The 14,139-nt window shown below is 36.8% G+C and overlaps 1 protein-coding gene across 1 annotated transcript in view; it reads right to left on the bottom strand.

Moving 5' to 3' along the window:
• The window catches only part of ZNF407 (zinc finger protein 407), a 333,287-nt gene that overhangs the window by 221,553 nt on the left and 97,595 nt on the right, over window positions 1-14,139 (bottom strand). The window contains exon 3 of the mRNA XM_054381843.1: window positions 6,173-6,247. Coding sequence (XP_054237818.1) covers window positions 6,173-6,247 — 75 coding nt within the window. The remainder of the gene's footprint in view (window positions 1-6,172; window positions 6,248-14,139) is intronic.

Below are 14,139 nucleotides of genomic sequence, written 5' to 3'. Positions count from 1 at the left end.
AGACTGATCAAAGCTAAGAGTCATACCACCCGGGACATGGAGCATTTTACATCCATAAATGCCACAAAGTACAAGACTGTACAAATTCAAAGTAGTGTAACATACTTTGTGTAAGTGCCTGGACATGTCTCTGCCTTCCAGTTCTGCACAGGTGAAAAAAGGATTTAGACACCTACTGCCATCCTTATCGTTACCCTCTTGGTCTGCATGGTTGACTTACACAGTGGCAGAAGCAAGCTGGGACATATGACTGGAACAACTTACAGCTGACTGCGAGAGAGGAGGGATCAGTTTGCAGATGACTACTTTTTGGCTGATGGCATGCAACTATGAGCTGTGTTTTTCTTGGAAACCTTCAGCTTTCAGCAACTACCCACACTGTCTTCCACATACACACAATGTTATAATAACCCAGCCTTAGAGAGAATTTGGTTGTTTATGAATATCAGACACTATTTATATCTTGCTACGACACTTAAAATTAGCCAGAGGTGCTTGCTGTGGGCAGCGTGCATCCCCTTAGGTATCCCTCTATCTTCTACCCAGAGCAGCCAAGCCTTCCCAACAGGAATATTGTTGCCAAATACAGAAATTTCCAAAACACCTTACATCACACCTGACAAGTTTAAAAAACCCAAAACTTCAGATTGCCCCTCTTTCTGAACTAAACTATAAGACTGCCAGGACTTGATAGGAAGAACAAAAAATGAGTAGTAGTAAAATAACTTCATTCTTTTATTACAGTCCTTTGCTTGTTAATTTTCTTTCTGATAAGATGCTGAATTTATCACTTGTCTTTGTGAAAACAGTCTTCAGAAGTATAAATGGCTGCCTATTCTTTTCTTTGTGGGGAAGCAAATGTATATGACGTGTGTACAGACAACAACCCAAGAGAAAAGCTAGCTGTGAATGTTCAGTATATCATCTATTTCCAGTACCTGAGGAAACTCAGGTAATCATAATGGCTTCCTCATGTTCCTTGGGCCAGCCACAGAAAGAGCATTCAGGCAGCAAGTGACTACAGAGGCTGTACCTATGCTCATACTGAAACAATACAGCACCAGCCAGGAGCTGAACTCCACAGGAAAACACTGCTTTTGAAGGTCAAGCAAGCCTTCAAAATACTGAAAGCTTAACACAGACCTGGGGTAAACCTTTAATTGGTAACCAATGCTGAAACACTGAGTCCTTTCCACTTCCCTCCTCACATTACAAGCTTCCAACTAGCAAATACTTCAAGGCAAAACTACATTTCCTTCCTTGGGGCTTTTACAAAGAATGATTCTGTGACTCTTCAAGACACTTTTAAAGCCAAAGACAGGAAACAATCGATTAAGGAAGTTTTCCATTCCTATCCAGTTAAACTAGCAATGCTAGGTTTCAGTTGAACAGCTCAAAATTATTTGCAAGAAGCAGCAAAAGGCAATGATAAAACTTGATGGCCACACCCAACACACTACCCCTCCAGTGGTTACAGGTCTCTTGACTCTCTTTGTATGTGTATGTCCCACCCATACCTCTAAACAGGAAACCTTTCTGTGAGACAGTCACTTAAAGAAATCATTCTTTAAGAAGATGAACAAGTTATTACAAGATACATGCATACATTTATGCATAAGATATCACTTTATGACTTGTGCCACTTGTTCTCCCAAAATCTGCTGTAACATCAGCTGGAACTTTGTAACTACAGGGAAATACCATATAAAAATAGCATAGCAAATAGTTGTTATCAGAAATTTCTCAAGTCAAAGAAGAATGTTTCAAAAGAAGGATTAACTGTTCAGTCATAAAGAATAATGCTGGACGGAAGGACTTCATTCACTTCTCATTTTACACTCAGAATGAAAAGATCATAACTCTGCAATTTATTACAAAACCATTTTCTACAGAGTATGCAGAACACCAAACCCCCATTAATTTTTCCTGACTACTTTTCTTTCAGACCTCAAAAATGCCTTCCATGATGGTTTTTATACCATATTAGTAGCATCTACTATTCCAAATTTCATGTGGTCTTATGAAAGCACAATGAACAACAGGCACCTAGGAGATTTTCCTTATTACTTCAAAGCAGTTGTGTGAAAATACACACACTTTATAAGTACATTATCTTCCAACATTATTTGAAAAAGCATCTCAAGTATATTTAGGGTGCTATTATACAGTAACAGGTATTATAGCTGTTGCTCTCAAGATGAACTTATTACAGCTTTTCCAATCAATTAAGATCATTTGAAAAACCAGATGATCTTCATGTGATGTTACTAGCAGTGTAATATTGATGCTATTTGTTCAAGCACATGCAAAAATAACCTGAATAACCTTACAAAAAAACAAGCGTACAATTAATGATCTTTACAGAAAATATTTTATAACACAGATTCCAGTTAAGCAAGTGTTTGTGCTTCAAGTAACTTTACATATATAAATGATCCTATTTGACTCAATGGGATTACTCACTTGCAAGAAGTTATTTCAGAGGCAATTCATACTTTAAAATTCATAAGGAAGATGAGGTAATTAAACAATTGTCAGTAAAAGGCCTTTCTGTGGTAAATTTATGTAAGAAATAGTTTAAACAGACATATCAGAATTTAACAGTTTTATATACTATAAAATGCATAGTGTGTAGTACTAATGGTGTCCTAAAAATAATAACAATAATAAAAACTAATGTGTGTTAATTGTATTTTCATTATGAAAAATGTCTAAATCTAGAGTTGTGCTTAATAGCAGCAAAATTCAGTCTCACTTATGCATGACTTGGTGATTTTATTTTTATTTTCTTGCTCATATTTGTGTATGAAGGTACATATATCAACTGTGAAACATCTCTGTTGGTTCTGTGACAATTTACACCTAGCTAAGTAACAGAAATTAGAACTTGGCACCATTAACACTACTGATGATCTCACCTTGTCCTCAACCACATTGTCTCCTAGACACAATAAAGGTGTAGCCAAAGATTTATCCTGCCAATAAGATATAGTTATAGGTCCCATGAAGATTACTGACACCGAAGTACCAAATATGTGCCGGCCTTGGACTTAGCAGATAACATGCCAGTTTTGAGATACATTCAAGTTGACAATAAATCAGTATCACAGTTCCAATAACATGAAAAAATACCTTAGAGGAATTTTTGTGTTAAAACATTCCACTTTTGAGTTAGCTATTAAATGGTAATGATCATAATGAACTAGGCAGTAGGGGTTTTGTGGCTGAAAAGTGGAGACATTTTTCTACAAGGCTTTTTTTTTTTTCAAGAACCTTCTGTGACTTTTAACTGCACAGTATTTCCCCTTAAATCAATTTTGTCTTTAAAGAAAAACAAAAAAAAAGACCAAAATAAAAGATGTTCTAGTAGCAATCTTACTATGAATTATGCTTGTTTTCTGTATCTGCACATGCAAACACTTCTGCAACCTCCACAGCCTCCAAAATACCTCCCTCTTATGCATACAAAAGAAGCAATAGTTATGGGCTATGGAAAGATAAAGAGAGCAAGAAGCACTAGTTCAGTACTGCATACTAAAATGTATATGTATTTTTTTCTCTCTCTCTCAGAACTATCTCAATGTTTGTCATCAGAAACTGCTGAGAAGTTTGTTAAACGGGCACCAGTTTCTTAGGGTGTATAGCTTATAACTATTTTTTTTCAAGCACCCTTTTGAACTTATTTCAGTTTTCTGTTTTTGATGATAGTCATGCTGACAACTTTTTTTGGTCCATCAAATTCTGTAGTACAATTACATGAATTTACTTTTAATAAATTACCATCTTTGCATATATCAGTCAAACCAGGAAGACTAAACACTTGCAAATAAAATGCATTATTAATTTAATTGTCACAGCCTATTTAGCTAGCTTCTATTTGTATTTGCTATAATATGCAATATATTTGAGGGGAGAATCAAATTCAAAACAAAGAATAAACTGATTATATTGTCCTAGAGAAATAAAAAAATAGCAAGCTTGCAAAATTATAATCAAGGAATTAAAATAGGTAAGAAAACTACCTAACTTAATTTATAGTATGTTGGTTGAACATGCTACAGAAGGATTTCTTTGGTTCCTAAAGCCATTACAAGGCACCAAACTCTCTCATAATAGGAAGGGAAAGGTGGAGAGGAAAGCAACAGTGGTCTGGTATTTACTGCACTAGATTATGTGGCTTAAACCTCCACCATCACCAGTGAGGGACTGCTGCTAGAAAATTCTATTGTTGTTGTAGCTCTGCCACTACTAGTTGATGTCCCTCTACATTCATCCAAAAGATGGATGAAGAAATTTCAAAAGCAAAGAGTCACTCAAATGTCATTTGTTTTATGCAGGCCTGGGGGTAAACACAACAGTCTGTGCTAGCATCTGGGGCAGGGAGGTTGCAAGCCTTAGTTGGGTTCTCTGCTCCTCGGGCAGCTGCGGCTGCAAGGGCTGTGAACCTGGCATCACACAGAGGGGAGGCAGTGGGGGGACACCCCCTCCTCCTCCTCCTCACACTATGCTGGCTGGCCAGCCAGAAAGCCTTTGAGGAATATGGGAAGAAATGGGGAAAATGGAAACAGCCAGAAGGCCTCCAGAAGAAACACACAAACAAAAGCCAACAACAACCAATTTAGATTATAGCATCCTGTTTGTTTAGGAATTCATTTCAAGATGATGATCGCTAAAAATGTGCCTCTCAGGCTACGAGACTATATTTGGAAATCTATTGTAAGTACCCTTTATTGCACACGCATTCACTAGGGTAATGCAAGTTATCTCTTTGTTGTATTTATGATGATTATACAGTAAGTACCCCCTTGTACAAGAACATATTGGTGTTGAATGCTTCCAGTTACAAAATAAGCCACCAGAGCAAAACATTTTTTATAATTGTTGCATTATGACAAAAGATAACCAGCGTAAACTTTAGCACAATATCTACTCTGATGAAATTGTTGTTTCAATGCACCATGCTCTATTTCGTCTAAAATACAGAATCTCAAAAGTTTTTAAGTAACAATGTGGTAGGGAAATCCTAGTTAAGCTCTTGGTAGATGAAATCTCATTAAAAACATAAGCACCACTTAAGTAGGTGCATAGTCAGACATAAGGTGTATAAGATGTGTTCATTAAAAATTCTGCTCTTAGGTCACTCACTGAAGCATGATGAACTTGTGAGGAAAGGGTCTAACTGACTACCATTTCCAGTGTCTTTAACAAGAAACAAACACAACCCAGAAGAAGTTTTGAGTGTTCTCCTACGACTCATACCCATCATTTATTTTCCCCTTCTTTCATATCAAAACCAGAAAATACTCTTATATAGTAAAGCCTACAACAGAAGAATGAGCTACAAGACAGTAATAACCGAAAGAGTACCAAGTGTCCAGCAAGGAACCCTGAAGGCAGGATACCTCCATCTACCCAGACTAAAAGAGAATGTGCAATCTTTAGGTTATCCAAAACACATCCACTTTACAGTTGCCCCAAAAATTCAAGGAAATAGCAATAGCTGTATCACAATTTACCAAACAAATCTGAGGCAAGAATCTGTTTATCTGCAAAGATGGTGACATTTAGTTTGTAAAGCAGTTACATATCACAGGAAAAAATAATGTAAAAAAGTTTGAAAATAAATTAACTGTATGCAAATTATATATTTAAAAAATTAACTCATTTGATAAATAGTCAAACCCACCAGATTTCTGTTCAAGCCCAAGAATACTGAGGAAACTTTCATTTGATCCTGCTGTGATTTTGTCCTCAGTGATCAACATAAATCTCAGGAAGTCATTGAATAAATCTACAAGCATCAAGGCCAGCAAGGAAAATAAATATAAATTTAAAAAAAAAAAAAAAGTAAAGGAAGAATATTTGATTTTGTACTTGAAGGGACAGTTACAACAATGGAAATTTTGAGAAAATAATATCATCTGTCAGAAACAGCCAAAAAGGCGCAAATCCTACACCTTCTACATAGAATTACTTTCTACACTTTCTATTGACACCCACAGACATGTCATAAGCCTCACGCTGGCAGAGCACTTAAACATGTCATCTCCCTCTGTAGTTGGAGTTGACCTAAAAAGTCCAGGTAACTTCATTTTGGGTAAGCTAAATATTCCAGATAGTTTCTCCACACATTGTCTAAGACAAAATAAGAAAGAATTGTAAAGTACTTTACCTTTCTTTAGGTGTGCCAACTCCATGCTTGCCCAGCAAATGAGTGTTCAAATGTTTCTTCATCACAAACGCCACCCTACCAAACAAAAAGAAAATGCAGGAAGATTTTTTTTCATACTGTTTTTACACATAGAATTTTTCTGGTTTGAGCAGGCACTTGAGTATTTTTTTTTAAGATGGATTTAACAAAAAACCCTGATAGACTACCATTTAAGTCCATTCTGTAATAAGTTTTCTTCAGGCTGAATTCACTTGGATATTTTTCTTACAAATAAGTGATCACAAGCATACATTGCTGGTCAAAGCATGGAAATCCTGTTTCTGCTTCCCTTTGCAAATTAGAACATCATATAAAATATATTGGTAATATATTCATTCTCTTTTACCAGAGTAACATTTCTCATGTTACAAATTCATATAGTTTTAGTTAAACCTTTGAATTTATTTAAGATGGATGGGCCCACCCTGCAACCCTTCTTCATACAAGCAGGTCCATTGTTTTTAATGTTTTAATGAGTAACACAAAAATACAGCAAGATCAGATGCTTTAAGCACTCCTTACATCTGTTTGAACTTGATTGTATTAATTATGTAAAGAGATATACAGGGAAGCAAATTAATAGCCTTAGTTATTTTATAGCATTGTAGAAAAAAAAGGATGGAAAAGGTGAAGTACATGTTCATGAATACACTTTGAGCAGGAATATTGTTCAAACTGTCAAGATTATTGTGCAAAGCATCAAGAGCAGCAACAAAATATTGCCACTTGGCATTATGTTTCCTCCAAACAAAACACAGATAATTTACTTTAATTTTGTTGACATACGTAATGAAACAGATAGGAGCCTATCAAGTACCATTCTTCTGCTGATAAGACCATAACAGCAGTTTAATTATGTCATGTGACTGCTTCAAACAATTTAGATATCAGACTGAAGCTTCAAACTAAAATGGTTCTCTCGATAAGCAAAAATTTTACTGCTGCAACTTTCAGTGTGAAAAGGGCTTGCAAACATTTTTGTTAATTATGTATTACAGCTGTCCTTCATAAAGTTAATTACTAATAGCTGAAAGGCAATAGACTCTATTTGCATATGTACATGAAAGGCATGACATATGCAAAAATATGATTTTAATTAGCATTCCATGATATGAAGGGCTACAAATCAAACTGGCATGTTATAAGATTCTTAACATTAAACGCTGAATTCATCTGGACGTGTTTGCAGTAATGGACAATGGAAGGACTGTAAAACACTAGCACTAGGGGGTATAAGAGCCACAAAAGCCAAGAGACAGTACTCTCCCTTTACAAATATGTTAATGTAGCTTCTCCATGTCTGATCTACTTTGGGCACTTTCCCATTATTACAGAGAATCTCTTGTGTGTCCCTTGAAGTGTAAGAACATAATTCCATCTTACTTAAATTATCGCAGTTTTCTTATTTGTTAGAAAAAAGACGTTTTAAAAATATCTTTACTACTTTTTCCTACACAATTTATTAGTATGGCATCATAATCATTATGGCTGTGAATAATCTTTCACACCATTACCATCATTACTACACCAGTGTCATCAGAATTACAGTACATTGGGAAAATGATTGTAACAAAATGAAACAAAGTGTGTGTTCTAATATCAGGACAGGCATTCAAAACTCACTGCCCTTGCTTTTTGCCAGAAATACCAACCATTTCCACACAACCATGAAAAGTACCAAACAGATTTTAATTTAGCAATATTTGCATTTCCTCTTACAGACTTCCATTCTCCCCCTCCTCTAAAAGATAAACAAACCCAAAGATGTTGCTGTGAAAGGGCAATGTGCAATCCCAGCTGTAAAGGCATACTTTACAATTATTTACATCAAATATAAAGATCCCAACTAGCTACACAGCGTTTCTAGGGAAGTAGTTTGATTTTTTATTCCAAGCCTGTGTACCTGAAGCTTCCAAACAAAAGCTAAACACTTCTTATTCTGCGCAACTGCAGGGGGTGCAGACAGACATACCTTTCTGCAAAATCAAAGACAAAGGCCTTGTTAATAATGTGAAGCAATTTATCTCACATTAGTTGCCTGGTTCTGAGTAGCCATTTTGCTGCTGTTATACAGCACAAATAAAATGAAGACTGACTCATTAAGTGTCTCGGCACTTACTAACATTTTAAGCTTCTAGGGCTTGAAGACTTAAGACCTGAGGAGTGCAGATTGCCTGGAGTGCTCAGCATAGCTCAGGAACAGCTCCCCATTTTACAAAATTAGGGAGAGGTAGCTGCAATGTGTGCTGCTTTTAGAAAACAAACACAAAAAATGTTTTCAGTACATTTGGCGATTCTGAGCTTATAAGCAATTACTGATTTAGTAGTCAAAACCCACTGATTTTATCAAAGCTGTTTATCTCTGATGAGTAAACCAGTTATTCCTAAGATACTGCCAGAACCAAACAGATAGACATGACTTAGCCTTGGTCTGTGACACCAGTCTTTACTCATGGATGGAATGCCTTCAAGATATATTGCTCTAGTACATCTCCAAACCAACGAGAATCTTTTCATCAGCTGCAGCAAGTACCACTTCAGACTTCACTGAATTTATCATTTCTTACTTTTTTAATTCTAGTGGAAACAGAAATATTCAAATGCTAGAAATCAACTGTTTCCAGAAATACATGAATAAGGAGTAGGAAAAACTTGTAACTGCCACAGATCAGTTTTAGAACCTCTGATCTGGACATACTCATCCCCAGCCCACATGAAGACAAGAAGTCACAGCCCAGCTGCTCTCCTGAGGGTCAGCTCTCACAAGGCAGAAATGTCTAGCCTACAGATCCCAGCCATGGCCACTGGGAGTTCCCTCTGTTCATTAGGAGGATGGCTCCTAGAAGCCTCCCCTTGCAGTGGAATGAGGTGAGTAGGTAGGAATTGGTTTGCTTGCAATGGCATTCTGTCAGATTAATTTTTTTAGTGATTTTCAGCTACTCTGGCCTTTTGTTCACATTTTCATCACATTGAAGGATAATTTAAAAACAAATTGAAAAATTACATAGAGCTTTAGAATAGCATCCACACTCCCTATGGACAATTGTTTGCGCATATACTATTATTAAAAATAACTTTGAATCATAAATATATGAGCACTTTTCCAAAAATAAGTTTGCAGAATATTCTGTTTTCAGTTTAGAAGAGTTGTGGCTTTGTAGGAACGTGTCCACTCATACTCCATGGCAGTCCTCAAACAGTACTTGGACTCACTCGAAGAATGTCTGTAACTGATTTAGGGGCCTCTGCAGACTTGTCTGCAGATATAAAAGCACATTTTCATGTACAAAAGTAACAAAGGGAATTCTAATTCTGGGAATAAAGAAACATACTGGACAATCTTTACTTCCACTTTTTATTCTAGTGTAATACAAGTTTTTCAGCATGTACGATGTTTATCATCACAGTACCCAAGGAATATGAATAATCTGTCACGTATTGTCTGTTCTCTCATTTTCTCTGCAGGGAGAGAATTGTGCTCTGTGAAGTACCTTGTTTTGAGAGGGCAAAAGAATATAGATTTTGTTATGTTTTGAATCTATAATAGCTCTTTTCTTTTTAATATGTACATCACTGTTAGTGAAAAGCAAAGTTAAAAAAAAAAAAAAAAACAAAACCAATAAACACACACACAAATTAAAACAAGCCTTTTGGACCATGAAGTCATGAAACCTGTTATTTCCTGAGTGTTTACCAAGTGCTCAGCCTTGGCCTAGTTCCAGGGAAGAAGCTACATCTTGCCCCTATCAGAAAGCCACTTGAAGCCACATCAACAGAGCAGTCATCTTGTAAGTGCACGTAACTGCTGAGGACGACCAGCAAGAGAATTTATATTTGTGGGACTCTACAAACAAGGTATCCAGCAGTTGAACAGCAATTTTAAATCACTTCTCAGTAGATACACTGCTCTCTGCAATTGCTCATGGAGAATTTGTCTTACAGACAACAATGTTCAATGACAGCAGAAAAGTTCAGGAGAATAACAATGAATATCTACCCTTTATTCATATTCTCAATATCCTTTACATCTCCTTTAAACTGTCCAGAACCTCTTTATACATGAATTTAACTCTGAGAATACAGGTAAGCTACTGCATGACTACAGACTGCACAGACCTCAAGCACAAATGTTTTAAAAAGCATCTCATAAGTATTTTTTTTAATCAAAACAAAAACAACTCCCACAAACAAAACAAAACAAAGCAAAAAGGCAGAACAGAATGCTATTATTATTAAATTATTAGTAGTTATTACTTGTTTTTATCATAGGTCTCAGACACTGGATAAATCACCTGGGAGATCTGACAGCTTCAAAGAATATTAAGAAAAAGGGTCTCTAAAACTTTTATATGCCATCACAGAATGTGAGGAAATAATGTTATCTTGCCTGCATCAGTTTTTATTTTCCATGATCTGTGCTTGAATTTCTGTCCTTATATATCCACATAAGGCAAGAATCCAGAAAATCAAGGCAAGCTGCATGGATCGTGCCAAGGGGGACAGTATGTTCAGACAAGCAAACAACCACATGGACTCAATGGTTCTTCTTACCTGAATGAAATGGCCTTATTCATTGCTGTATCTTGAAATATGCTACAAACCCTACCTCTTTGTAGTTGAATGAGTGATTCACATGGAGTCATACCAACAGGTGCGGTTTCTCAAGGAATATCATGACCTACGTGTATTTTGGAATGCTCAATAAAACTTGCATAGCTAATTACAGATTTTTGCACTTACTTAAGATTTGTACAGGTTCTACACATAAAGGTAGAACTTCTGTTCAAGTCAGCCCTATAGCACATTGCAGTCTATAGGAACTTAAAAAACCCTCAAGTTAAAAATCTCAACATTCCATAAAAAGTTGCTACCCACATTTCCTCTCTCAGTCAAGATTTTGTATTCAGCAGGTCAGCTTCAGGAAAAAGAGCATAGAGGAAAACACAGAACTGCCCAGAAAGCAATGGTTTTCTACAAAAAAGTAATTATTTTTTTTTTTACCATGCATCAAAAGTCTAAATTCCTGGGAATTTCTTCAAGTCCATCATTCAGGGATGTTTGCTGATTCTGAAGGGTCCAGACTGGGGTGCTGATAACTCTCTCGCATGACTGTGCGCAAGGGACTCAATTTAAAAGAAAGTATCTGGCAGGGCAGAATCTGGTGTGGAAGATATCCAGTAGTCTGAAAGGCTTCATGCCCTTTGTGACAAGATGTCAGGTTCAAGTTAAATATCTGGCAGAGCAAAGTCTAGTGTGGAAAACATCCAAATATCTGAAAAACTTCATGCCCTCTGTGACAGGACGTCAAGTCCTAGAACCCTGCATAGGAAAGCTGAGGGGTTTTGATGACTCATTTAGCAGGCAAATGAAGCAGGTCTTATCACTTCCAGATAACAGTTATGGGTATTCTTCATAAGTTAAAAACCCCACAAAATCAATAGCATTTCAGAAGGTTAACAAGTCATGTGTAATCACCCAGCCTGCGCTGTTGAGTCCTGTGGTGCGCTGCCTCATACTCCCTGCTGACCCCAAGTGTTAAAAAAGGATATGGCTACTTTACACTCCACCCTCACCAACGCTCGTAATTAAACCAGAAAACACACACACGTTTGGCAGATGTGGCTCCTTCCTCCTCGTATTCATGTGAGCACCTCGGCAGACTGGAAAATGCAAACTCTCTTGTAAAGAGAAACTGAAAGAGGTAAATGAGGACAACATTGCCACCACTAACAAGGCAGGAATGTCATGGCAATTCATGGAACCGAAAGACTGGCAGAAGTTCTACATTTCTGAGAATTATTGACCTTTCTGCCTTAAGTTTGAAGGTGTTTGCTTTGTTCTGATTTTCTTTTTGGTTAGTTGTTTTTGTTAGCTGGGATTTTTTTGTTTTGTTTTGTTATCATTTCCCATGAAAGAGTCACTTATATTTCTTAATTATTTTGTTGCTGAAGTTCAGAACCCAGCATTTTTAAAAAATTAATATTATGTCGATGTGCAATCATCAGTGCAACAGACTGCAACCTTTTAATCTCATTTTTACCATTACTTGTAATGGGCTAGCTATGAAGCCAAGGTGGCCAGTGGAAAAACAAAACTGAGAAGACAACTTACATTAGTGGAACACCTGTACACAGCTTGCACCCAAGGTAGGTTTGAGTATCACAGCAGCTACTGTTCCTGACTTGCTTTCAACAGGATGACAGACAACCAGATTGTCAATGTGCTGTTCAATGACCTGCATCAATCTCAGGAATAATTTACTGCTATATCAGACAGATCATTATGGATGAGTTGCACACTATCAATCAATCGACTGCGTTGTTCCTGCATATTCCTGCATCTATCAACTAGAAGAGAGAGACATCCCTCAACATATTCTTGTTGCTTTCTGCAACCAATTTGCATCCCTCAAGGCATGAATTATTACCCACATTGCCATAAAGTAGTAGCAATAGGTACAACTACCCCCTTTCACATATTCTGGCAGAAAAGGCCTGGGTACAAAGAAAGGACAAACTAAACAAAACCCAAATAATCCTCTGCAGTTTCACTCAAGCTGGCTTGGAGAGATTTTCCTATCCAAAGTTACTAAATCCTCTCACTATCCCTCTTTTAAGAGATGTATGTTATAACACTAACCATCCAGGACAGAAATTTAGTCTGTCATTGCAAAGACTGTGGCAAAAGAGGAATAAATTGGCAGCATTTACATTAGTTCACACCCCAGGAGGAAACTCAGTTATTGTATGCCTCAGTTGAAGCTACGTATTTTGAAACTGAAATTGGAAAGGTTTCTTGCAAGTTAGCTATAGATCCATTCTGAATTTTGTTGGTTTGGGGATTTTGTGGTTGGTTCTTGTCTGCCTTTTTTTTTTTTTTAATACAAAAACTATCCTTTAATTGCAGATGGAGGAATAAGCCAAATTCAGAGAGGGATGACTGTTAATAATACAAAGGGGAAAGGAAACTTAAGACTGCAAATAGGAACTTTTAGTTTTGGAGATGTAATGAAAAGCTGTGGGCATGGCATACAGTGAACCTGGTACAGTTTGAGTGCATGGACAGCACTTTCCAAAGATCACACATTTTGCCTCCTTAAAGGAGGAAGAAAGCCACTGCACTCTTCAGCATGTAACTCACTGCTGAAAATGGGACTTAGTCAATTCAAAAAAATTTTACGGTGTGGCTCAAAGCCTAGGGGCTGGATGGCACAACTTAGATGGACAAACATTTCAGTAAATGATGCAGCATGATACTATCCATAAGAAATATAGTTTGGCCACAAAAAATGCTGCCAATACACTTTCAGATATGCAAAATGTAACAGAACAGGGCCCAAAGCATTCTCCATTTCAGAATGCCGTAAAAAAACACCACCAAAAGGTCATGTCTGCTGTTTTAAGCTATAACAGAGTGCAAGCCAAGGGAAATATTAGTCAGCTGAAAGAAGAGGATTTCTCTGAAAACAAGAAGTAGATCTTTCCTCATTACCCTAATCTAAGTTTCAAGTGGCATCCCCTCACCATCCCTGCCATCCAAGCATCAGGAATTAGGAAGGCTCCAAGAAGCAAAATATAATTTACAAATAGACTAAAATTAATGACCAGTGAAAGAGGTCAGATGAAAAAAGACAAAATGCAGTCAACTTTAGAGAATGCATACCTTGTAATTCTCCCCAAATAAATAAGCTTAGCAGAGAAACTGAAGTTGTTCATGCACTACTACTAAAAATAAAAATCTACTTGAAAATGATGTTGCTGAGGATTCATCTAAGAAAAAATGAAATGTAACAAAATATGTACTTTCATTTTAAACTTGAATTTTGCTACTGAATGTGAATTGATCTACTGTCCACCTAAATATACACAACTCAGTTATGGAGTAAGAAAAAGCAACAACCCCCTTACCCCCAAAAAAAATTGGCTAGT

The sequence above is a fragment of the Indicator indicator genome, chromosome 6, assembly GCF_027791375.1.
Source record: "Indicator indicator isolate 239-I01 chromosome 6, UM_Iind_1.1, whole genome shotgun sequence".
Lineage (NCBI taxonomy): Eukaryota > Metazoa > Chordata > Aves > Piciformes > Indicatoridae > Indicator > Indicator indicator.
This window is presented reverse-complemented; position numbering and strand designations above follow the sequence as displayed.